This window comes from Amphibalanus amphitrite, unplaced genomic scaffold (genome assembly GCF_019059575.1).
Source record: "Amphibalanus amphitrite isolate SeventyFive unplaced genomic scaffold, NRLGWU_Aamphi_draft 000108F_arrow, whole genome shotgun sequence".
NCBI classification, from domain to species: Eukaryota; Metazoa; Arthropoda; class Thecostraca; order Balanomorpha; family Balanidae; genus Amphibalanus; species Amphibalanus amphitrite.
In genome coordinates, this window is record NW_024881603.1 from 125,691 (window position 1) to 148,301 (window position 22,611).

The following is a 22,611-nucleotide window of genomic DNA, read 5'->3' on the forward strand; positions in this document are numbered from 1 at the left end:
AAATATTGCTTCGCTAAATATTGTTCTTTTGGCATTCAGCTTTCACTGGAACTCGAAAAAACATGCTTATTTTTTCAAGAATGCCCCGGACAGCCCGTTGATTAAAAAATTATAAAGTTTTTACAAAAACGTAATTTTCAAAAAAGGCCATCGATCGATTTTGATAAAAATTACATTTTTGGATTCAGCTCACCGTCAGCTTTCGAATGGTATATATCGTTTCTTTTGAGCCTGAGATGACCTTCCGACGAACCGTGCGGCCGGCCGGCCGGCGCGGCGGGCACGCGACACGGCGCCCCAGAGACTCCCTGCGCGCACAGGAAAGTAGCACCACGCCCGGCCGGCGGCCGCTCTCTGCGGGGGCCCGGTGTAATGACGGACTGACGACGACGGCACACGACTGCCGCGGCCGGCCTCATTAGCGGCGGCACGGCCGGCCGCAGTCCGCGCACGGCCGCGGTCGGTACTGCGCGCCGCGGCCGCCGACTCCAGATGGATGGCGCGGCTCACAGGGACCGCCAGCGGCCGCCGCCGCCTCTGACGGATGGCCGCAGTCCGCGTGGGCCGCCGCAGCGAGCCGCCGCCGCGCCATGAGGCCAGCCGCTCCCCAAACGTGAGTCGTTAGCGCGGAAAACCGCAGACCTAAGGACGCGTGCTGCGCCGCTGAGAAATTCATAACCAGATGCCTATCTGGGGCCGGGCGGCCGCCGGTGCTCACAGAGTGTATGTATAGGTATTGGTCTCGGGACGCGGGCGGCGGCGCCCGAGCGGCAGTCAGGCCACGCGTGTCGTGTTCGGCCCCCGGGTGACAGCAGAGCGATCGTTCGGGCCGAGCGCAGTTAAAATTCAGAAGCCGACCCCGGATCTCCGGTATTGGCTTCTGACATCGCTCCCAGCAGTCTACCGTCGGCCTAGCCAAAGGCAGCGCCGTCCTACCTGCCGCCACCGCGCGTTCCGCTGCGCTCCACTTCCCGTACCGCCGGGCTCCTTTCCGCACCGCTCCTTTCAGTCCCGTCCCGTCCGTCCCGTCCCGTCCCGTCTCGTCCCGTCCCGTCCCGTCCCGTCCCGTCCCGTCCCTTCAGCTGACGTCATCTGATGGCGCCGTCGCTCGGCTGATGGGGCCGCCTCACGCCGATGTCGTTATGGATGTTTCTGGCGATATAACAGTGCGCCGAACGATGGTCCGTGTCCATTACTGGCGCGCGGCGGCGGCCGCCCGCTGCGCGCGCCCGCCGACCTATTATCCGCCGCCGACGGCGCCGCGTGCTGTCCCCGTCCGGCGCCGCGTGCTGTCCCCGCCCGGCGCCGCGTGCTGTCCTGCTCGGCGCCGCGTGCTGTCCTGCTCGGCGCCGCGTGCTGTCCCCGCCCGGCGCCGCGTGCTGTCCCCGCACCGTGCTGTCCTGCTCGGCGCCGTCCGACCATCCATCGGCACACCGCGCGCAGCTATCTGACGGCATCTCCGGTCCATCGGCCGCCGTCTCCCGTCCATCGGCCGCCGTCTCCCGTCTATCGACCACTGCACCTCCTAGGAGGGCCTGGTGTGGCAGCAGCTCTTACGCGTCCACCGACACCTGTGAGGGGCGTACAGCAGTATATTATAACACGACTAGCGAATAGCAACAGGCGGGCTTCAGCAAACAGCGGCTGGTTGTCATTAGGTGGATCCTGTGGGAATTTGGGTCTTTAATAAAACAACGTGGAGTTTATGACTGTCACGGAGTAGCTTCAAGAAGGTGACGCGTGACATAACTCCCGGAATTTAACGAAAAACTGTTCCGTGTCGTCCCGAGCTCTTGTTTGTTTGTTTGTGGTTGCTGAACATCAGGAAAGCCGCAGCGTTTTTATTGATTGCGTGGGATGTTCGACCACAGTCATGTCAGCTTTGTGATAGAAAACCAAATGTAGGCATCCCAATATTGTCAGTGCCTTACGAACACGCTATCGTAAGGCAGGCAGGCTGATGTTCTTCACACCTTCATCAGCGCGTGCTGGTAAAGTTACATACACACAGTTATATTTACCAGCCGCTACTGTCTGCTGGTACGATATTCCCTGCAGCCGTCCCTGCCCTCAGTCTGCTGGCGGTGCCATCACCACTGCAGTCACTGCTGTTCCCTCAGGGCGCCTGGCCTGACCTTGGCCAACCCATTGCCTCAGCAGGCGTGCACACTGCACAGTTTCGCCGGCACATCGGCTGGACGCGTCCTCATAGAGTTTTCTTTTTCCGAGGACCGTGCAGGCCGCGGTCCACTCTGATTTATGGGGCGATTCATCATACCGTGTCCGGGGAGGTATTATTCTTCGCGGTGCTTTGAATGTGCTTGGATTCGCTACACTGAAAATAGGGAGGCATCAAATGGTCTCCGTAATGAATCTGTTTACTATATCGCCTCGATTGTTGTGATGATGGCAAATAGGACGAGCCTAAATAACCGATAGTGAAGTAAATTATTTACAGAGTATCGGCGTACCTACCATCCATTTATTTCACATGAACTATGATTAGATTTTAATATCGAAGAGAGACGATAGTCAATGTAGCGGTCAATAGGACTGCACAAGGAATAACAATTCACCTTTTTCCTGTCTGAATTCTAATCGCTTGTAACATCGTGCGTCGATTCGAGTGTTCGATGCAGGGTTACAAGGCACCTTCGTCGCACGCCAGTCTGTAAGTTGAACAGGCAGTTACATGTGTGCTCTTTGTGCGAGTTGAGAGCGGGACGTTTTGTCACCTGCAGTGCTGGCCGGCGTGTTTCTGGGATAAGGTGCCGATTCCGTGACAGCAGCGAGCGGTCCCGTTACTTTGGCCGCGTGTAATCCCGCTCTGTCGACGGCCGGCCGGCCCGGGGCGCAGGCCGCCTCTTTCGCCGGCCGCGGAGGCGGAACGCTTTCATACCCGGCTCTGGCGCGCAAAAAGCGACACTAAGGCGGCGGCGACTGCGGCGGGTTTTGAGTCGGCTTCGCTGAGGTCGGCACGATAGCGCGGCGGCCATAAATTTTCAGCCGTTCGTGTTGCAATGGCAGGCGGTCCTGCGGCCTGTCCGGTGTCCAGACAGGGGTGCATGCCTCCAGAGGACGCCCAGGCCCGGCCGGCCGGCTGGACGGACTGAGCAGGGGACTGAACGGCTGGGTGGCGGTATGTGTGCACGGAACGGAACAGACGGACGGACGGACGGACGGACGGACGGGCGGGGGGGCGGACGTGGCTGGCCGGTGAGGTGGCCGCCCCGGGGCTGAATGGACGGAGTGGCTGGGCGGGCCCCTCTCGCCGCGGCAGGGGAGGGCTGCTCCTGCAGACCCCACTGCGCCTCCAAGCCGCCGGCCGACTAGCCGAGGCCGCGGTCTCTGTCTGCGCGCTAATGAACCGTGTCAATACACGGCCGATGAGAGGCCGGGCGGGCCGTATAAAGCTGCAGCCGCAGTCCGCCGCCGGCCGCTGCAGCCGGCGCCATTTTATTGCAGCCCGGCCGACCGCCACGCAGCAGAGAGGCGTTCCAGCGATCGCGGGGAGGGGGCCGGGGGGGGGGGCAGACAGACGGCCAGAGGGGCGGGGGAGCCGCTCTGCAGTGAAGAACTCTCCGCGAACGGAGGACGACTGCGGCCGACCACATGCTCTGTGCTCCCATTTGAATTTATTCGGCTCATCCCGATCGCGACAGCACGGTCTGTTGGATAAAATGTTTTATATATCTATTTTTTACGGCCATAGTGAGGGGAATGTGATATTTCATGAGTGCAGAACAGGGAATAGCATGGAAGTTCAGGGGCGTTCTTAGTAGTTGCCGCATCTTCCGCGAATTCTCTGTGTGATTGAAGACGGTGATATTGGCGTGAAATTTGCTTGCATGTGGACGTACACGTAAAATTACGATTCCGAGTGAGTCAGGGCGTCGCACCTGCCTTTCAGTGCAGTGAACTTCCCTGATGTGGTCGCGTGATAGTATCGCAGTAATTCGACATCAAAGCGCACTCGCAGTGACCCGTGGACGGCACATGCTGAGGACGGACGGGTAAAAGTCGGTCCCTACATGAGCCGGTGCTGGGCTCTGTTAGCTGGCCACACGTCAGGGGGAGGGGAGGCGGTGCTCGGGCCAGCCGCCCCGTGCAGGCCAGGTGCCACGGACGGCCTGTGAGTTGTGACGGCCTGTGAGCTCTGACGGCCTGTGAGCTCGCCACTGTGACCGTGGTCTCAGACGGCCATGTCGTCTCCATGAGCTGCACAATCCCCACACGGCGAACAGGCCAGGTAGACGGCACCACCACGCACACGGCGGACAGGCCAGGCAGGCGGCACCACCACACACACGACGGCACGGTCCTACTCCCCAGTCCCCACACGGCGGACAGGCCAGGTAGACGGCACCACCACGCACACGACGGCACGGTCCTACTCCCCACACGGTGAACAGGAGGCAGGGGCACCGCCACACAACACACAGGGGGCAGGCGGCGTTACGTGCGGCACGGCTCGCGTGACATACCTACGGCGCAAGCCTCACGAGATGGACATCAAATTGTGACCGGTCCCTCACAGGATCATACGAGTATACTGTGCCCGCACTGTCCTCCCCGGCGGCCTGACCTCAGGCTGTGGGCTTACAGCCCTGGCTGCGGAGTGCGGGACGGCGCCCCCGCCTGGCTCTGGAACTGATGTGCGGAAAGTGGTCGTAATGCATTGCACTCGGACCGCCTGTTGCATGCGTATGAGGCAGGTGCACAACACTGGGTTGTGACAGTAAAACGAACCTGTTCTGCTCTGCAAATGCTGTAATTTTACAAATTGAGCTCCATTGGCCGTTACAAGCTGGCACACCGACACAGAACACCACTTGGGCATCGCTATGCACTCGGAACATGCACGTGGTGGAGTGAAGTCACCGCATTTGAAGCTTTGCATGTGTTCGGACATCCCGGCGCAAAAGAGCACATATATTCATGTAATATGCATGCGACACGTAGGCATGGGGCTTGCAGGGCAGGTGAGCCTTAGGCGCTGAAACAGGCCGGTTTTGCTGTATGCCACTTTCCTTAAATGTCTGGTATTGTCTATGCAGCGGACTTAAATAGTCACTTCTTCAGTTTTCTTCGATTGTGAGTTGTGATACCACTTTGGCGTATATTCGCCGGGCAAAATCATCGAGTCGGCGATGTCGAGTGATGTGGAGTCGGGCATGATATGAATTAAGCTTAACGATCGCGACTGCTGATCTGACCGCATGACTCACTGCGCCCTAATAGTGAGTAACATATGAAACAAGACTAGTGCTTATTTTCTGATAACATCTATAAAGGCACCATTTTCGCGCCTCTCATTTGTCTTTAATAATTAAGCTTTCCATACCAGTCGCTATAGTGACTGGTATGGTCCCATTCTATTGACTCCCAATGCGCGTAGATCGGGCTCGAGCCCTTGGGCGGCAGGGCTACGCCAATCCAATCTCGAGCGAGATTCGCCGGCCTCTCAGCCCAATCTCTGGCGAGATTGGCCGGCCCGCCGCGCTGCCCGTATGGGACGGCGGCGATTCTATCGCCGGCCGGCCTGATTATCGATGGCATGCGCTCGCTCTCTCTGATCGACTGGGGTGGGATAGCGGGGCACTCAGACGCCCGGCCGGTGCCGCGGGACAGCCGACCGGCGCGGCGGCGGACAGATGTGATCCGCCCGGCCGTGCTGGAGGAGTTGCCTGCCTGCCGCTCGCCTCTCTAACGTCACCAACAGTGCTCCGACTGGTGACTTGCATCCACTTCTCATATCTCGCTCGCCCCCCTTTCTCTCTCTCTCTCTCTCTCTCTCTCTCTCTCTCTCTCTCTCTCTCTCTCTCTCTCTCTCTCTCTCTCTCTCTCTCTCTCTCTCTCTCTCTCTCTCTCTCTCTCTCTCTCTCTCTCTTTCTCATTATCTACACCGTCAGGGGAGGCTTGCTTACGACGATAACCATGCCATCTCAACTTTAATGGCCATGCCGAATCGGTGGACGGCGGTTGGGTCGGACCGCCACTACCCAGTACCCACCCCCTGGTGGCTGGCGGTGCGCTTCCGGCGTGTCCGCGTGCCGTGGTCGCCCGGCCGTCGGTAGCCCTCCCCTCTACTGTGCCCTTCTCACCACCGGAGGCGAACGCCCCTCCCTGTGGCTCGCCGCGCGGCACAGCCGGGTGTCCGCCCCGCACCGCTCGCCGGCTGATTATCTAATTCCAGCCGATAGCCGCGCTGGCATGTGCCGTCCGGCCGGCCAGTTGCGCTGAGCCATTAATAACAGTGATCGCTGTATCACGGCTGCCGTTAGCCGTCTGCGGCCGGGCCAGACCCGTGAGCGGCTAAGTACTCCCGGTCGGTCGGTGCAGGGACAAAAAGCGTCTACTCGGTCCGGCGCTGAGCGCGGACTGAGCGCGGCCCTGACCGCGGCCCGCTGCGCCGTGACGAGTGACGGTGTGACGGTGTGTGACGCGCCGGCCGAGGGGCGGCGGCCGGCGCGGCGGATATCCGGTGGCCGCCCCGCCCGTGTCGTCCCCCGCCCGGGTCACACAGGGGCCAGTCAGTCACCGGCCGGTGGCACACCCGGGCGCGCCGCGCCGCCTCCTCCGCAGATCGCGCGTGTGATATAGTGACCGCGGCCGATAGCGTCTGGAGGCGCCGCGGGCCGGCGCGGCTCGTTAGCGGCGCGTGAGCGCGCGGCGCCACTATGCGTGACCGCGCCGCGGCGCCGCCCCATGGACAACTTCGTGCTGAGGATGCCGGCGCTCTACTCACCGACGTACGCGGCGCGGTGCGCGCCGCTGGTGACGTTTAACCCCGTGTTCAGTCCGTCTCCGGTCGAGATGGCCGGCCCGGACCGGCTGTACCCGGGCCGGCGGGGCTACCTGCCGGACGCCGACAGCGACGTGTCGACGCTGACGTTCGAGCGCGAGGTGCTGCAGCGGAGTGGGTCGTTCGACGCGCTGTCCGCCGACGACACGGACCTGGAGGTGGCAGTCAGCCAGCTGCGGCTGCACCGGGCCGGACGCGGCTCGGACCGGCGCCACGAGGAGGCCGCACAGCTCCGAGAGCGGGCCAGACCGTTCTCCTACCTGGAGCCTCTGGGCGCCACCGAGTACCCCCGCCGGGAGAGGCACGAGCACCGGTCCGGGCGGCACGAGCGGCTCGACTGGCCGGTGTTGAGGACGCACCAGCGGCGGCTGGGCGCAGAGTATCCGAAATACGCGGCCTATGACGGGGAGGAGCAGCGCGAACGGTGGCAGAGGCGCCAGCAGCGTCACAAGTACCACGACTGGCAGGAACTGCTGGAGCGGCAGGAGCGACCGAGACGCCACGGGCGCCGCGAGCTGCGAGGGTCTGAGCCGCCGGAGCGGCCGGCACACGCTGGCCGCGACTCGGATACGTCCGCGTACGATATTCCTCCTCGCGTGCTGCGCCCCACCAAGCCGCTGACGGCCAGCGGCTGGCGGGAGGAGGCGCCGCCGCCGGAGAACATTTACGAGACGCCGCGCCAGGCGGAGCCGCCGCCGCCGACGCACCGCTCTCCGTCGCCCGTGTACGCCGACGTGCAGCCGCGCCGATCCGGAGTCCGGGCCTCCGGCGAGGCGCGCTCGGCCGCCCCCGGAGTCCGGGCGCCGCCGGAGCGGGGCCGGCCCACCGAGCCGCCGCCACCTCCGCCGCAGCAGGAGCAGGAGAGCGAGTACCTGACGATCCTGGCGCACTCAGAGACGTCGGCCGAGGAGGCGCCGGCGGCCATCTGCCAGGAGAGCGAGACCAGCTCGGGCGAGGAGGAGGGCCGCGAGGACACGACGGACGGCACGCCCGGCCGGGAGGCGCTCCGCGACGGCTCCGAGCTGTGGGCCGGCAACGAGGTGCGCCGCCTGCCGCCAGAGAGGCGGCGCAGGGCCGCCGAGACGGCCAGCGGCGAGCGGCACAGACGGGACGGCGAGCGGCCGAGGCGGGACGGCGAGCGGCCGAGGCGGGACGGCTCTGAGGCCCGCGGAGAGCGCGAGGCGCGCAGCGGGCGCCGCGCGCTGCTCGGAGCCCGCTCCCGACTGCTGTCCTCTCTGAGAGCGGGCCGGTCCCGCAGCGCCGGACCGGTGCCCGCCTCCTCCCGGACCAGACAGGCGAGTCCACAGTTCTGACCTCTCTCCGACGCACCGCCTGCAGCGCGCCACTCTCCCTTTACTGCCCCCACACACAGTCACTTCTTTATTGGGACAGGTGCCCTTTGTCTGAGCTAACCGCAGGTGCTCTTCTTCCGAGCTGGTTCGCCGAGCCCCGTATCAGAACACATCATCAGATGCCTTCCCAGAGCCGGGCCCAGCTGCCCCCCCTCAGCTGCGGCCCGCTGGCAGCTGGCCAGCGTCACTGGTGCGGGAGGCTGGCCGGTGCGGCTGATATGCACGGCTGACCAGTGCCGCGGCTGGCCGGGGGAGCGGTGGGCGGCTCCAATCGCTCGCTCGGGCGCCCCACACCCCGAACTGTTGATCTCATTATGCTGCTAGCCCGGAGGCAGAGGAGGGAGAGAATCCCTGACTAACCAGAAATAGACTGACTCAACCAGCCGGGGCGTAATCAAGCCCTCCCCACCTCCTACCTCCAGCGCTGCTCGGCGGCCACAGAGACTCCTTGTCTGGCCCTGCGCCCCGGGCACCGTCGTCAGCCGCCGTCTCCGCGGTGCACTGCCGCGCTGGGCGGTACATCAAGGTGCCGCCGGCGGCGGCGCGCTCCACCCTGTGGGAGGGAGCGCTCGGCTCGCGGGGGCCGCGCCCCACCAGCAAATACCGAGCCGTGCGCCGATACCATTACGAAGCTTAAGCACCGCCGGCCGGGCCCGCGGCGCCGCCTGCCGTGCCGCGGACGCGCCGGGCCGGGCGGCGATGTTGCGCCCGCCGCGCCCGCCGAGCTCCTCAATCGCGGTCGACAGGTGCCGTGCACTCCGAGCGGCCGGCGCAGCGCACGCCGCCACGACGCCGCCACGCACAAAGCCACTCGAGCGCGGTCCGACCACAAAAACGGCTGCTCTCCGACGGCCGTATGGGTTTAACCTTTGGACGGGGGCAGGGGTCGGCCGAGCCGGCGAATGGCCGAGGGCGCCGGCGGCCGGCGTTTTTGTGCCGGCCGGCCGATATGAAGCTATCGGTCGGCGATGGGCGCAGTGCAGCGGCTCGCCGGGCGGACGGCCCGGCTGGGGGCGGGATGACGCGGCGGTCGGCCGGGCGGGGCGGGACGGCGCGGGCCGCGGTTACAGGGCGGGGCCCGCCGCTCGCTGTTTCCGCTGCCGCAGCCGACAGGGGCCTTTGTACGGGCTCGGTGACGCCGGCCAGCCGCTGCGCAACTCAGCTAGGGAATTAGGTGGGGAAGGGGAGCCCCGGGTGGGGAAGGGGAGCCCCGTGTGGGGAAGGGGAGCCGGGTGGGGAAGGGGAGCCCCGGTTGGGGAAGGGGAGCTCACCGGCGAGCGTGGCCTTCAGCACGTGGGCCGCCGCCGGCCCTCGGAAATGGCTCGCCGGCTCACTGGGTTCCATGCGCTGGGTAAACGCGGCCTATTACTGACTGAGATTTTTAAACACTAGTCATGCAACAGACCATCGGCCAAACGTGATATCGCTCATCGATCTCGCACACAGCTCATCCTGGTAACTTCGTCCAATAGATTTGAGTGGTTCGGCTTCGGCGCTGATTTTCCATCGAGCTTACTTCCCTGCCGGGAGGATTTATCCGATATTTCAGCACTGTTCCGTGTGTGACTTTGCAGCTTTCATCGGATAGAGGCGGCTCAGTCGGCGGTGCTTTCATGAGCTCCATTTGCATGTGGCGCCGCACCTCAGCGGTGACCCTGCCGCCGGGCTGGGGAGAGCAGTGTGCATGTGAGAGAGGAGAGAGGGACGCCATTGTCCGCTTCGTGTACCGCCAGAGCTGGCAGCTGGCCGTGCAGTGAGCCCGGCAACGACTGCAGTCACCTGCCACAGCCTGCCCTAGTCACTCGGCCACAGCGGCGTACGTACATACCCTCGACTGCCAGGCCGTGGGACCGGACTGAGAGTCCAACGCGGGGTCCCGACACCGGAGAGGAGCTAAGTCCGGACCGACACCCTCCCCGGCCGCGGCTGCTCTCACGTTAATTTGTGGACATTCACGGCTCCCCCCGCGACATTCCAACTCATTACCGACGGCGCCGGTTAGCTCCGGACTCCAACATGGCGCCCGACACGATCTGTGGGCTAATCCGGCAATGTGGGCCGGCCGGAGTGTGGAGAGGATCCCGGTGTAAACACGGCTTACACGGCTCCGGCCAGTCGCGGCGGCTCATATACGCCTCACGGCGGACAGTGGAGCCCGCCCGCGGTCTCACGCCGGCCCGGAGTGGGAACTGGGCAGTCAGCGGGGCCTCGCGGATAGGTCGGCCGGCGCCGGCGGAAAGTCAGCTCCGTCAGGTTCCGCTATTTCCTGGCATATCGGTTACCGGCACTGTCAGCGTGTTCTCACGGGACGGGGTGGGGAGGGCGGAGGGGAAGGGGTGACCGTGACTGGTCTGACCGGCGGCGCCGGAACAGAGCAAGGTCACGAGCAGTACGGTCGGGCGGCGCGGCTGTCCGCCCGCCCAACTGTGCCTCTTCCAAACGGAGCCTTCCCTGTGACCCAGTGTCCCAGGCAGTGTCCTATAACAAACTGTCAAGGTAACTACAACAACTGTCAACTGTCTATAACAATTGTCGATGTCACCCACTGTCGTGTTTCCCTGGACCTTCCCACACGCCGTGTGCTGACATGCTCTATTGTATACTGCCGTGACCAATGATCAATTCGTTCCCGTCCCGACTCGTCTGCTGACACGCTGTGTATTGCCCGGGACCTCCGTACACGTCAGTGCCCGATGTGCTGACCTCTCACTAACTCTGTGCGCTCTGTTTCTGTTACAGAGCGGCCACACGCCGCTGCAGCGGGCGGCCGCCGAGGGCCACGTTCAGGTGGTGCAGCAGCTCATCCAGAAGGGCGTCACGGTCGACCACCAGGACGAGGTGGTGAGTACAGTGCCGCGGGCGGTCAGCGCAGCACGGGCCCTCACTGTCAGTGGGAGCGTCGCCCGTCACCTGCTGTAATATAGGCTCGGATAGAGACGCCAGCGGTGCCCGTAACTGTCCAATCCTATGACCCGTGTGTCGGACGAGGCAATGGACAATAGGTGTCACAGTTGACGGATGGTGCGCATGGATGAACGGCTGTCCAGCATCCCGGAACGGACTGACGGCGGCGGCGATAGCGCGGAGAAATCTCTCCTTTCTCCCCGCCCTCTCCCCGGGAGGGATGACGTCACGGCCGACCCGCCGCCGGAGGGGCGCTGTTGGTCGGCAGCGGCATCATGAGCGCGGTAACGGCCAGCTGATGACAACTCTATGCGGGCGGTGATGCTGCCGATGGCGGCCGCTCCGTGTAGTAGCGGAGCCGATGACGGCTGGTCCATGAGCGTATGTGACGGAGCTGATGGCGGTCCGTGAGTGATAGGACGGAGCCGATGACGGCCACTCCATGAGTGTATAACGTGAGGGAGCCATCAGCTGTGACAGCCTGCTCCGTCACTCGGCTACGGCTTCGCCCCGCCCGGCCCCGTATTCGTGCCGCTCTGAATAGTAAAGGGGGCGGCTCGCCGAGCCGATGGGAGCGGTTTGCGGGGTTTCGGATGACCGGCTTTCAGTGTCGGCGTGATTTATGCTTCACAGCGTGCGTCACAGCCGTGCGTCGAACTGACGGGAGACTACAGGGCTGAGGCTGACTCCTGTAGACGGGAGACTAGGTGGGAGACTGGTCTGGATACAGAACTGGAGACTGGGTATAAGCAGAGTCTGGGACTAGAGACTGGGCCGAATAATAGCAGGGAGACTGCCGTATTGAACTCCTCTGCCATTGAGGTCCGTGAACCTTAGAAGTCAGAACCCGCGCCTGACGACCGATGTTGGTCCACTCAGTACGGCTCTCTCTGTGTTCTCTGCCTCCCTGGGCGGTGTTCGTCCGCTCAGAACGTTCAGTGCACGGGGAGCTGTGTGCCCTGCCTCTCTGGGCTGAACGGTCCGCGTAGCGTTCGGAGCCGGCCGCCGCGGACGGTGCGGTGCGCCCTTCAGCACAGAGCAGGTCGCCGGCCACGCTGGCCCACCCGTGACGTCACAAACACCGGTTCGTGACGTGGCCGTCAATGGCGAGTGACGTCATTCGGGTGTGCAGCCTTCCACGGCTGACTGACTGGCTGGCGCTGTGTCGGGGGCGGCGGCGTCCCCTGATCGGCGTGCTATCGCCGTGCCCCACGCCGCCGTCTCTGTATTCAAACTCGTGCCGGCGAGCGGGGTTCATGGGTACGGGAGAAGTGCCGACCCCTCCCTGCCGATGATACGAGGGCAAATATGGGAACGGGAGAGGAACCGAACCGAATGCTGCAGGCCCGCTCTACCATGAGTGAGTCGGTGATACTTTCGGCACGGAAGATGGCGGCGATAAGCCTCTCACGGCCGACCGTGCCGTGCGGTCCCGAGTCTTCCCCGTTTTAGGTATGGCTCCCTACCCCGTGATTCATGCTGGAAATGTTGTTTTAGCAATAACAGATTGCCATTTACAGCTTTCCGGCTGATGGTATGCTAATCTCGACAGAGATAGATTTTTGTGTGTAAAGTAGTTAGGAAGACTATCGATGTTTGGCGATAATGTGTTTGTACGTTGTAAAACTCGTGCGGCACAAGTGTCCTACGGACGTAAACCTGCTACCACCGGTAGTGCCGTATGACAGTCTCTCAGTAAAGTGTGCCCTCTCCCCCACAGAACGGTAACACGGCGCTGCACGAGGCGGCCTGGAAGGGCTACAGCCAGTCGGTGGACGCACTGCTGCGGGCGCGCGCTAACATGTACCTGCGCAACCGGGGCGGCTTCACGGCGCTGCACCTGGCCTGCCAGAACGGCCACAACCAGACGTGTCGACTGCTGCTGCTGGCCGGCTGCAGTCCCGACATCAGCAACAGCGTGAGTGGGACCGAGGGAGGGCAGTAGGTAACGGGGACTGGTCAGCTGCAGCGTGAGTTGGACGCGGATCATCGGCGCGGGGCCGCGTGGGGGTGGGCAGGAGCGGAGCGGATGCGTGTTGCGGGGTGAGAAAGTTAGAGGGAGGGAGACCTCAATGGCCCACTTTGTGTGCTGTGTGTGTCGATGAGAGTTGCTGCGTGTTATCTGATACGGACTGCCATCTGAGATTTCCATTGAGGGGTATTGATGAGCGCGGGTCGTCCATCCCGGGACAGGCGATCTCCTGACCCCTCTGACGGCGACCTGTGGCCTTCCAGTACGGCGACACGCCACTGCACACGAGCGCGCGGTATGGCCACGCCGGCGTGATGAGGATCCTGATCAGTGGGGACGCCAGTCTCTCCGAACAGAACAAGGTGAGCCCGCGTGTCGGATCCATCATATCGCTGAGCTATCGATGTCTGTCGTGGCGGGACCATCTGCTCCGAGCGGTCCACACCTCAATTAGCGTGTCTCTGAGCATCACGACTGCTCTGTCGCCGTGCCCAGTCACTGGTCGGTGGGTCGAGTCGGTCGGCCCGCTGCGCTACCCACTCCGACAGGGCTGAGGGCGCCGCTGGCCGGGTCGGAGGGGACGGCAGCCGGCCACCGGCACACCACTGACCCCACTGACCGTTACCGGCAGAACGGCGACACGGCGCTGCACATTGCCGCCGCCATGGGCCGGAGGAAACTCACCAGGATCCTGCTGGACGGCGGCGTCGACTACAACCTCAGGAACAAGGTGGGTGGAGGCGCGGTGGGCGGGGCGCGGTGGGTTGGGGTCGCGGTGAGCTGGGGTCGCGGTGAGCTGGGGTCGCGCTGTCTAGGGCGAGGGCGGCTGTGAGAGAGGAGCGGGTGACCTACCGTCGCCCTTCATTTCCGTGCTGTCAATATCGGCAGACAATTCGGGACTGAGTGCGGGAGACAGTGTCAACGCGGGTCGGTCTGTGCATGTCCGTACGTTCAGCCGCGTCGACACAGACACCGCGCTTTAACTGTGTGTCCCAGTAAGCCACACAGTGAGTGTCACCCTGCGCTCTCAGCCGTCCCTCTGACCGATCCCACCGGTCCCTCCCACCGCTCCCACCCGTAGCTCCCGCCGGTCCCACCCGTAGCTCCAGTCGGTCCCTCTGACCAGACCAGCTCCTCTGGACGGCGCGTACGGTACGCTGACAGGTCCCACTCGACCCTTCATGGCCATTTCTGCCGTCTCTCCTCTGGCCCTCCGCTCAGTCACGGGTCCGGCATTCCCTTGCATGTCCATACGACTACTCAGATGTTGAGTATCTACTACACTGACCAACCTAGGCGTATAGGCGTATGGTGCACCGCGCAGTCACAGGCCAGGGTTTCGGACGTCCATTCAACCCTGCCAATCGACGAAACCACAACTGATCCTTCGTTAATTGGCAGCCTGTCAGCGCGTTGAAATAGTATGTCGATTTTATCGCCGGCTAAGCGGTTACCAGGGCCGCCGTGTCCAGGTGAGGCTGACATGGCCTCTGGTCCAGTGACAAGGAGTGAAATACGACCGACGGTCGCCGAGGACCCGCGGCCTCGGCCATCCTGGGACAGGTATCGCCGAGTTCTCTAACACGCAGGCGAACCTTGGGCGAACCGAGCGCTGACAGGCCGTCGCTTTCGGGCCGATACCTTGGCTGCTCCGGGATGCCCAGTTTGTCCACTGCAAGGGCCTGTGGAAGGCGCACAACAGCTTACACGGCCTGCTTTGGCGACTTCCCGACTGTCCCAGCGCCGGTCCATCTGTTTGCCTATTTAACGTTTGATGTTGTCATTCGCCTGACCGTTGGTCCTCTCAGTTCACGCCGTTTGTAAGTCCGTTTGATTGTCGGCCTGACTGATCACCGCACTGGTCCGCTGTCTGTCCGTCTGACCGTCTGCTGGTCCGTCTGGCCATCCGTTGGTCCGTCTGACCGCTGATCCGTCCGCTGGTCCGTCTGACCGTTGGTACGACTAACCGCTGACTAGTGATGTCAATTACAGAAAATCGAAATACCGATACCAAACCAAATACCAACAAAAACCGTGGGGAAATACCGAAACCGAACCAACTTTGAAAGATGAGGGAAATACCAACTTTTTACCAATTTCTTAGCCTCTTATACGTAAGTAAGGGTTCATAATACCAACAAAATACCAAACACATTAGGATTGAAATACTAAATACCAAGTTGGTATCGGTTTGGTAACGGTATACCAAAAAGTTGGTATCCGATTGACATCTCTACCGCTGACCCGCTGACCGCCGCGCTGGTCCGTCTTTCTGACCGTTGGCCCCTCTGACCGCTGGTCCGCCCGCTGACTGACCGTCTGACGTCTGACGTCTAGTACGTCTGACCGATGGTCCGCTGTCCCTCTAACCACTGGTCTTTCTGACCGTTGGCCCCTCTGACCGCCGGCCCGCTGTCCCTTTGACCACTGGTCTTTCTGACCGTTGGTCCCTCTGACCGCTGGCCCGCTGACCGCTGACCCGCTGACCGCTGACCCGCTGACCGCTGGCCCGCTGACCGCTGGTCCGTCTGACCGTCCGCTGGCCCGCTGACCGCTGACCCGCTGACCGCCGGCCCGCCGTCCGTCCCACAGCAGGAGGAATCGGCGCTGCAGATCGCTCTCAGGAAGGAGCACGTCGAGATCGTCGAGATGATCAGCAACCCGCCGGAGGTGACGCGACTCTCCACGAAGCGCGAGGAGAAGCGCGCCAAACCGGAGAGCGGCTCCTCCAGCAAGGAGGGGAGCGGAAAGCACATCGACAAGAAAAAGGTGGGTGACGGAGACCGGTTATTGTTGCGCAGAGCCGCTTCCCGGAAAGTGGCGGCGCGCTGTGAGGGTACTATAGGGCCGGCCGGCGCGGTGTGTACGACCGCTCGTTGGCCTCTGACCCCTGTGGCGTGCAACAATGCCGTGCCGGCGTGCACGGGCCGCGTGTCTCGTCCAATAACGCGCGCAGCTGATTATCGTTCCTCGCCGCCCCACCCCCGCACTCGGAGCCTAACCACCACCCTCGACGCATTCCAGAAATCGTCCAAGGTGCACTTCGAGCCCAAGAAGTCGTCCAAGACGAAGAAGCCGTCGCCCAAGTGGTCTCCGTACGGGTGTTTCTACCCGCCGGATATGACAGAGTTTCCGCAGCCGCGGCTGGACACGCTGCCCAAGGACCCGCTGGGCAAGGGCGAGCAGTACTACCTCGACCTCTCCGGCAACATCAGGAAGGTCGGTGGACGCGCCGCCGCCGCCGCTGACGGGGACGGTGGTGGTGACGGACACGGTGCCCAGGGGCGGTGCGCGGAGACGGGGGAGCCGAACAGGCCGAGGCGGGCGCCGGCCGTCAGACTCTGCTGCCAAAGACGCTCCCGTGGCGAGGCGCAGTGATGGCCAGCACCACCGACCGTGCAATGCATGCCTGCATGACTGGCTTTCCGGAATAACCCGCTTCTTTGCTTGACTAGCTTACGCCTGGTGTAGTCTAACGCTTGTACAATGTGCATATTGTTTAACTCCTTCATTCATGTGTCTAGCATTTTTCTAATGTCTCGAACTTCTCTGGCCTGCACTGAGCCGTGTTTGTGTGGTCATGTGTGATATAACCACCCGTATGACTCTGGGTATCTTATGTAGCGGAACAAAGTTTGGCCGACATATATCATCTGTCATACACAGGCCGTTATTTTACACTGATATCGAAGACTTCATCCTTGCATGTGCCAAGAAAGTATGCATATAAGATACTTTGAGAAGTGAACTTTACTTGTGTAAACAAATGATAATACATATAGAGTATAGCTAGGTTGCACTAAAAGCGTGAGAGCAGTGAGCAGATGGCACTGTACACAGACTGCACGAGTCGCGGCCGCCCAATAACACAGCCGGCCAGAGGTGGCATCTGATGTGTTCGCGATACCCAGAACACGGAACACGACTTGTTCCTTGTATACCGAACTTCTCCGAACAGATAGAGCCGGTGTGGAGCCGAGAAAACATGAGTGACGGATAACAGGCTCTGATGACCGCTGGATAAGAGACTCCGATGATCGGACAGCGTGCCGACGGGTCTTACAGACACCTTACACTGACGTCCCGACAGTTCACCTTACACTGGAGCTCTGAAGGGCCCTGTGGCGCCTTCCACGCGCCCCCCACAGGTCCTGTGACGCTTTACACCGGCTCTGCTTGTGGGGCGACAGGTCCTGTCTCTGACGACTGACACGAGACGCCCGACACCTCCCCGACCGGGTCTTTGACGCCTTGCTGGAGGAAGTGTCGCACGCGAGCTAATCCGCTAATTCCGGTCTGTGGCTTGTACCGGTCGGTTACCGCTAAAAGTGGTCGAGCTGGGGCGCACGGCCGGCCTGCGCGCTGTAAAAACCGGGACTGAAATCCACACATTCATCCGGTCCTGCCCACTCCCGTAAACCTACTGAGGGAAGATTCAGCACCACACATTGGGACATGTCTTGTGCGCTGTGCAGTCATCTATCAGTACACAGAAATGACGGCTTCATTCGTTTGGTCTGGATTATTGAATCGGTCTGGGTCTATGCTGATCTTGTTGGAGGTCTGCCGTAGTCCTGAGGTCCTCTCTGGACTCATGGTATGCTCTGGTCCTGTCGGAGGTCTGCCCCGGTCCTGTCCATTTACCCGGGAATGGCACCAATAAATGTGTCGCCGGCCGGACCGGCGGCCTCGGAGCAGCCGCGGCGGCCCGGACCGGACCCGTTTATCGCCAATCAGTCGGGCCGGCGCCCGGCTCAAACCATTGTTCGCCAACAGCCCGGGACGGGCGGGGGCGGACCAATCCGACCGGACGCTCCCCGACGCCTCTCTGGGTCGGATCAGGGGGCAGCCAGGGTCACAGCGCCGTCACACTGAGGCCGGTACGGCAGAAAGTAGTGCCAACAGGGAAAACTAGGTCCACCACTACACAACTACACCTCATCCCGCCCCTGAGTGCATGGTGTGCCTATACTCGCACCGGAACCAGCTAGGTAGCATTGGTCAATGGTCAGGTCAGCCGGAACCCAGTCCCACCGCCTGCAACACCTGTACGTCGCATTCCAACCCGAGAGCGGCCGCTCAGTACAGCGCCTGTGTGAGAGAGTGACACTGAGATAGCACACCCAGACACGAGAGATTGCACATCCAGGGACGGGATACCCCACGCCCAGACACGGGAGATAGCGCATCCAGACTAAGTGCAAAGAGACTATCACGACACGGGAACACTGTCTCGAAACGGGACAATAGTGAACTTGTCAAGTCACTGCCTGCACATGCCTCTGATCAGCTCTGTTACAATCACTGTCTGCACCATGTGTTCCCCTGTCGCGGCACTGTGCTCACCAGGCACGGGCCCCTTGTGACCCTGACTCTGACCCGTGTGCGACAGGGCCCCGTCGGAGAGGGGTACACGTGCTACTGCGCGCCCTTCTTCCGCCACGTCGAGGACAAGCTGGACAAGGACAAGCACGAGCTGATCCACCACATCGACCTGACGCACGGCAAGCTGGACAAGAAGATCGCCAGTCTGGAGAAGCGCACCCGCACGCAGCTCACCGGCATCAACGAGCTGATGCGCGAGCGCTTCAGCCGCGAGCGGGCCGAGTGCGCCAACCGCGCCGAGCGGGTGGCGCTGCGCACGCGCACCGAGCTCGAGCGCCGCCAGGGCGTGCAGCTGCGCGGTGTCAAGGACGACCTGACCGCCTACCTGGAGGGCAAGTTCACCCAGCTGGGCGTGCGGGACGGCGTGCTGCGGGCCAGCGCGCGCCACCTGTACAAGGCGCGCAGCGAGGAGCTGCTCACCGACATCAGCGACGACGACGACCTGGAGAGCGGCGGCAGCGGCGGCGCCGAGGGCGGCCTGCGCGTGCTGCAGCGGCCCTCCGAGTACCCGCCGCTCCGCTCGGCCGGCTCGCTCAGCGACCTGCGCCGCCGCCTCGAGCAGGAGGACTCGACCGAGACGGCGCCCAGCGAGCCGGCGGCCGCCTCGCCGCGCCACCACCCGCTGCCGCTGCGGCCCGGCGACACCCAGGACGGCTACGGCGCGCGGCCAAAGCACGGCGCCGTGCTGGAGGTGCGCAACGCCCACCTGCGCGCCGGCGCCGAGCCGTGGCCGGGCGGCGCGCGCGTGCCGCCCGGCTACGTGGGCTACCCGGCCGGCGCCACCGAGTCCGGCGGCCCGTACTCGCCGCTCGCCTACAACAACCCCGGCTACGTGCAGTACGAGCCGCTGCCGCCGGGCGCGCCGGCGCCGGCGCCGGGGGCGGTACCGGGTCGGCCGCCGCCGGGCCGCCAGTTCCGGCCGCTGGAGCTCGAGGAGACCACTGACCAGCACAACGACTCGGGCTACAGCACCAAGATCTACGGCAGCAGCCAGGGCCCGTCGCCGGCGCTGTCAGGTGAGGCGCGGCCGGTGCGCCTCCGCAGGTAGTGGCGCTGCCAGGTGAGTGCTGTCGGAACTGTGAGTGCGCCCAGCGGCCGCACCGAGGCACCGCACCGCGCCGGGGCACGGGCCGGGTCAGCGGGTGGAAGGGGCACCCGCCGCGGCCCGGCCCGGCCCGGCTGTCCACAGCACTCACCTGGCACGGCTATCGGAGCACGCAGCTGCTGATCACTGCATCTACGGACGGTACACGGGTATCGAATGGAACGGTGGCTCACCTCACCGCTACCACTGCAGTTGGACTGTTCTTTTGTCAGAGGCAGTTAGGATCTTTGAGTTTTCTTTTATATCGCAAGACAACTCTAATTGGAAATTGACAGTAATGATAAAAAAACAGAGATATTTGAGGCATGGTTTCACTCATAGCTGCAACTCTGACATTTTAACGTAAACTTTAAGTTCATCAACGATGTCAAACAATGTATAACTGAAAGTGCTCATTGGCCTGGAGCTGACCGGTGTGATCTTTCGTCAGGAGTACCAGAGGACGAGGCGCATCTCCATCCGAGTACACAGCTGCACCACACTTCTCAGCCGTCTCCGTCTCACTCGGGACGGACGGTGACTCCCGATCAGAGCGGGGGGCACTCGCAGTCGCCGTCTCTGGCGCACCACCCGGCGCCGCTGTCACTGCCGCCGGGACAGACAGGGCTGCACCCGAGCCAGACAGCACCCTATCCGGGACAGACAGGATTACACCCGGGACAGACAGGACTACATCTGGGACAAACAGCACCCCATCCCGGCCAGACAGCGATCCACCCTGGACAGAACGGGCTGCACCCCGCGCCGAACGGCCTGCACCCCGCGCCGAACGGCCTGCACCCCGCGCCGAACGGCCTGCACCCCGCGCCGAACGACCTCCACCGGGGCGCGGGCGGGCCGCCGGGCGCTCACCCGGCCGGCCGGCTGTCTCTGGGGCCGCGTATCCAGGCTCTGCAGACACACCTGGCGCGGATCACCGAGGATATGTCCGGTCTGGAGCAGACGCTCGACCCGCCCGGCATCAAATCCAGCCTGGTGTGACCGGAGCGTGGAGCGGCGCGTACAAACGACCTGCCGGCAGCGCGGCGCTGGCGGCGTCCGTCGGCCACAGCCGCCGGAGGGGACGCCAGTGCCACCCGATACCGGGACCGGCCGGAGCCGCCGGAGGGGACGCCACTGTCCCTCCAGATACCGGCCACAGCCGCCGGAGGGGACGCCACTGTCCCGGACCGGCCACAGCCACCGGAGGGGACGCCACCGTCCCCAGATACCGGGACCGGCCGGAGGGGACGCCAGTGTCCCTAGATACCGGGGCCGGCCACAGCCGCCGGAGGGGACGCCAGTGCCACTGTCCCCAGATACCGGGACCGGCCGGAGCCGCCGGAGGGGACGCCACCGCCCCCCCCCCCCCCCCCCCCCAGATACCGGGACCGGCCGGAGCCGCCGGCGGTGCGCCCGCGAGCGAGTGATGTGTGAGGAGAGAGAGACCGGTAGAGTACCCGCACTGTACTCTGCGCCATCTGCCAGCGCGCCAGCCCCAGTGCCATCCATCCCATTGTCAGACTGTCCTGTCCATGTTCACGGCGAGCGGCGGCGCTCGACCTCCGTCCAGGCGCCGTCACACAGCTGCGCATGCAATCATCAGTGTTATCATGTGTGAGGCGCGCACAGTGCCCCGTCATTCTGCTATGATGTGTGTTGTTTGTTTACCGAGTACCGGGCCACTCCCAGTGCTGGAAGGGGTGGCCGAAGCCGTGCGGGGGCTGCGCGGTAGTGCGCACCAGTTCCGCGGCGCCTCACGTTACAAATGCTATTTATGTGGAGCCCTGCCGCTCTTGTTATTGAGCTCGCGAGTCTCATCGTTGTCTAGATAATAAAGTTTCTAGTCGATTTACACGCGACGTGTTTCGCCTGGCGATCGGATCTTTGAACAGTAAGAAGACAAGATTAGCGTCGTAAATTAAAAATAATAAAATAAATAAATGACAAAATAATAAAATCAGGGTGGATTGGCCTGCACGAGCTATCCAGACCACCATCTCACCAAATGCATCAAGATCTACGTAGAATCAGGCTAGAGAGACCTGCGTCGAAGAAAACATAACTCCATGCACTGGCTGAGTTAGCGAAGTCTGTAGAGTAGGGTTGGTGTTATTGTCCGGTGATACCCGTGTTATTGCTGTGTGAGCCAGTGCAGTCTCCTCCAGTTAACCGCGGATGCTGGTGGTCTGAGTTTTACGTGGGTGCTTGGGCGGGGGGGGGGGAGGACGTGAAAACGCCATCCCCCGTCTAACTCGGCTCCTGGGCCGGCTCCTGAGATATTCGCGAAAAAACGAAAAAAAACGCGAAAGGGCGAAACGCCCCCCCCCCCCCCAGCACGGCGCGGGTTGTAAATTTGTGTTATTGCTTGAGCGAAGCAGTGCAATATCAAAAGAAATGTTGTTATGTGAGCCATTGCAGTCCCCAACAAAAGAAGGGCTGTTGCTGTGTGAGCCAGTGTAGTCTCCAGCGGTGCTGGAGACTACACTGCACTAGCTCGCACTGTTGTGCGAGCTAGTGCAGTCTACAGTGATACCCGTGTGGTAGTGTTGTGTTGTGTGAGCCAGTGCAGTCTCCAGGATACTGGTGTTATTGCTGTGTGAACCACTGCAGTCTCCCAGTGAAGCTGGTGCTACTGTTGTGTGACCCAGTGCAGTCTCCGGAGATCCCGGTGTTATTGTTGTGTGGACCAGTGCAGTCTCCGGAGATCCCGGTGTTATTGTTGTGTGGACCAGTGCAGTCTCCGGAGATCCCGGTGTTATTGTTGTGTGGACCAGTGCAGTCTACGGAGATCCCGGTGTTATTGTTGTGTGGACCAGTGCAGTCTCCGGAGATCCCGGTGTTATTGTTGTGTGGACCAGTGCAGTCTCCGGAGATTCCGGTGTTATTGTTGTGTGGACCAGTGCAGTCTCCGGAGATCCCGGTGTTATTGTTGTGTGGACCAATGCAGTCTCCGGAGATCCCGGTGTTGTTGGTGTGTGAATCAGTGCAGTCTCCTGCAGTTCGCGTTATTGCCTAACGACTCGGTGTAGTCTCCATCTCGAGTTTAGCACGTGTATGTCCATTGTCCAACTGTGGTGGTGTAGGTGTTATTAGTGTGTTTACCAAT

General features: G+C 62.5%; 1 protein-coding gene across 1 annotated transcript in view; it reads left to right on the forward strand.

Annotated features, from left to right (window-relative positions):
- LOC122380839 (ankyrin repeat domain-containing protein 6-like) overlaps positions 1 to 21,357 on the forward strand; it is a 66,376-nt gene extending 45,019 nt beyond the window's left edge. The window contains exons 4-11 of the mRNA XM_043364337.1: positions 10,897 to 10,998; positions 12,782 to 12,979; positions 13,297 to 13,395; positions 13,665 to 13,763; positions 15,626 to 15,802; positions 16,058 to 16,252; positions 18,426 to 19,434; positions 19,954 to 21,357. Of these exons, the coding sequence (XP_043220272.1) occupies positions 10,897 to 10,998; positions 12,782 to 12,979; positions 13,297 to 13,395; positions 13,665 to 13,763; positions 15,626 to 15,802; positions 16,058 to 16,252; positions 18,426 to 19,434; positions 19,954 to 20,504 (2,430 nt within the window). The 3' untranslated portion in view covers positions 20,505 to 21,357. The remainder of the gene's footprint in view (positions 1 to 10,896; positions 10,999 to 12,781; positions 12,980 to 13,296; positions 13,396 to 13,664; positions 13,764 to 15,625; positions 15,803 to 16,057; positions 16,253 to 18,425; positions 19,435 to 19,953) is intronic.
- Positions 21,358 to 22,611: the final 1,254 nt, after the last annotated feature.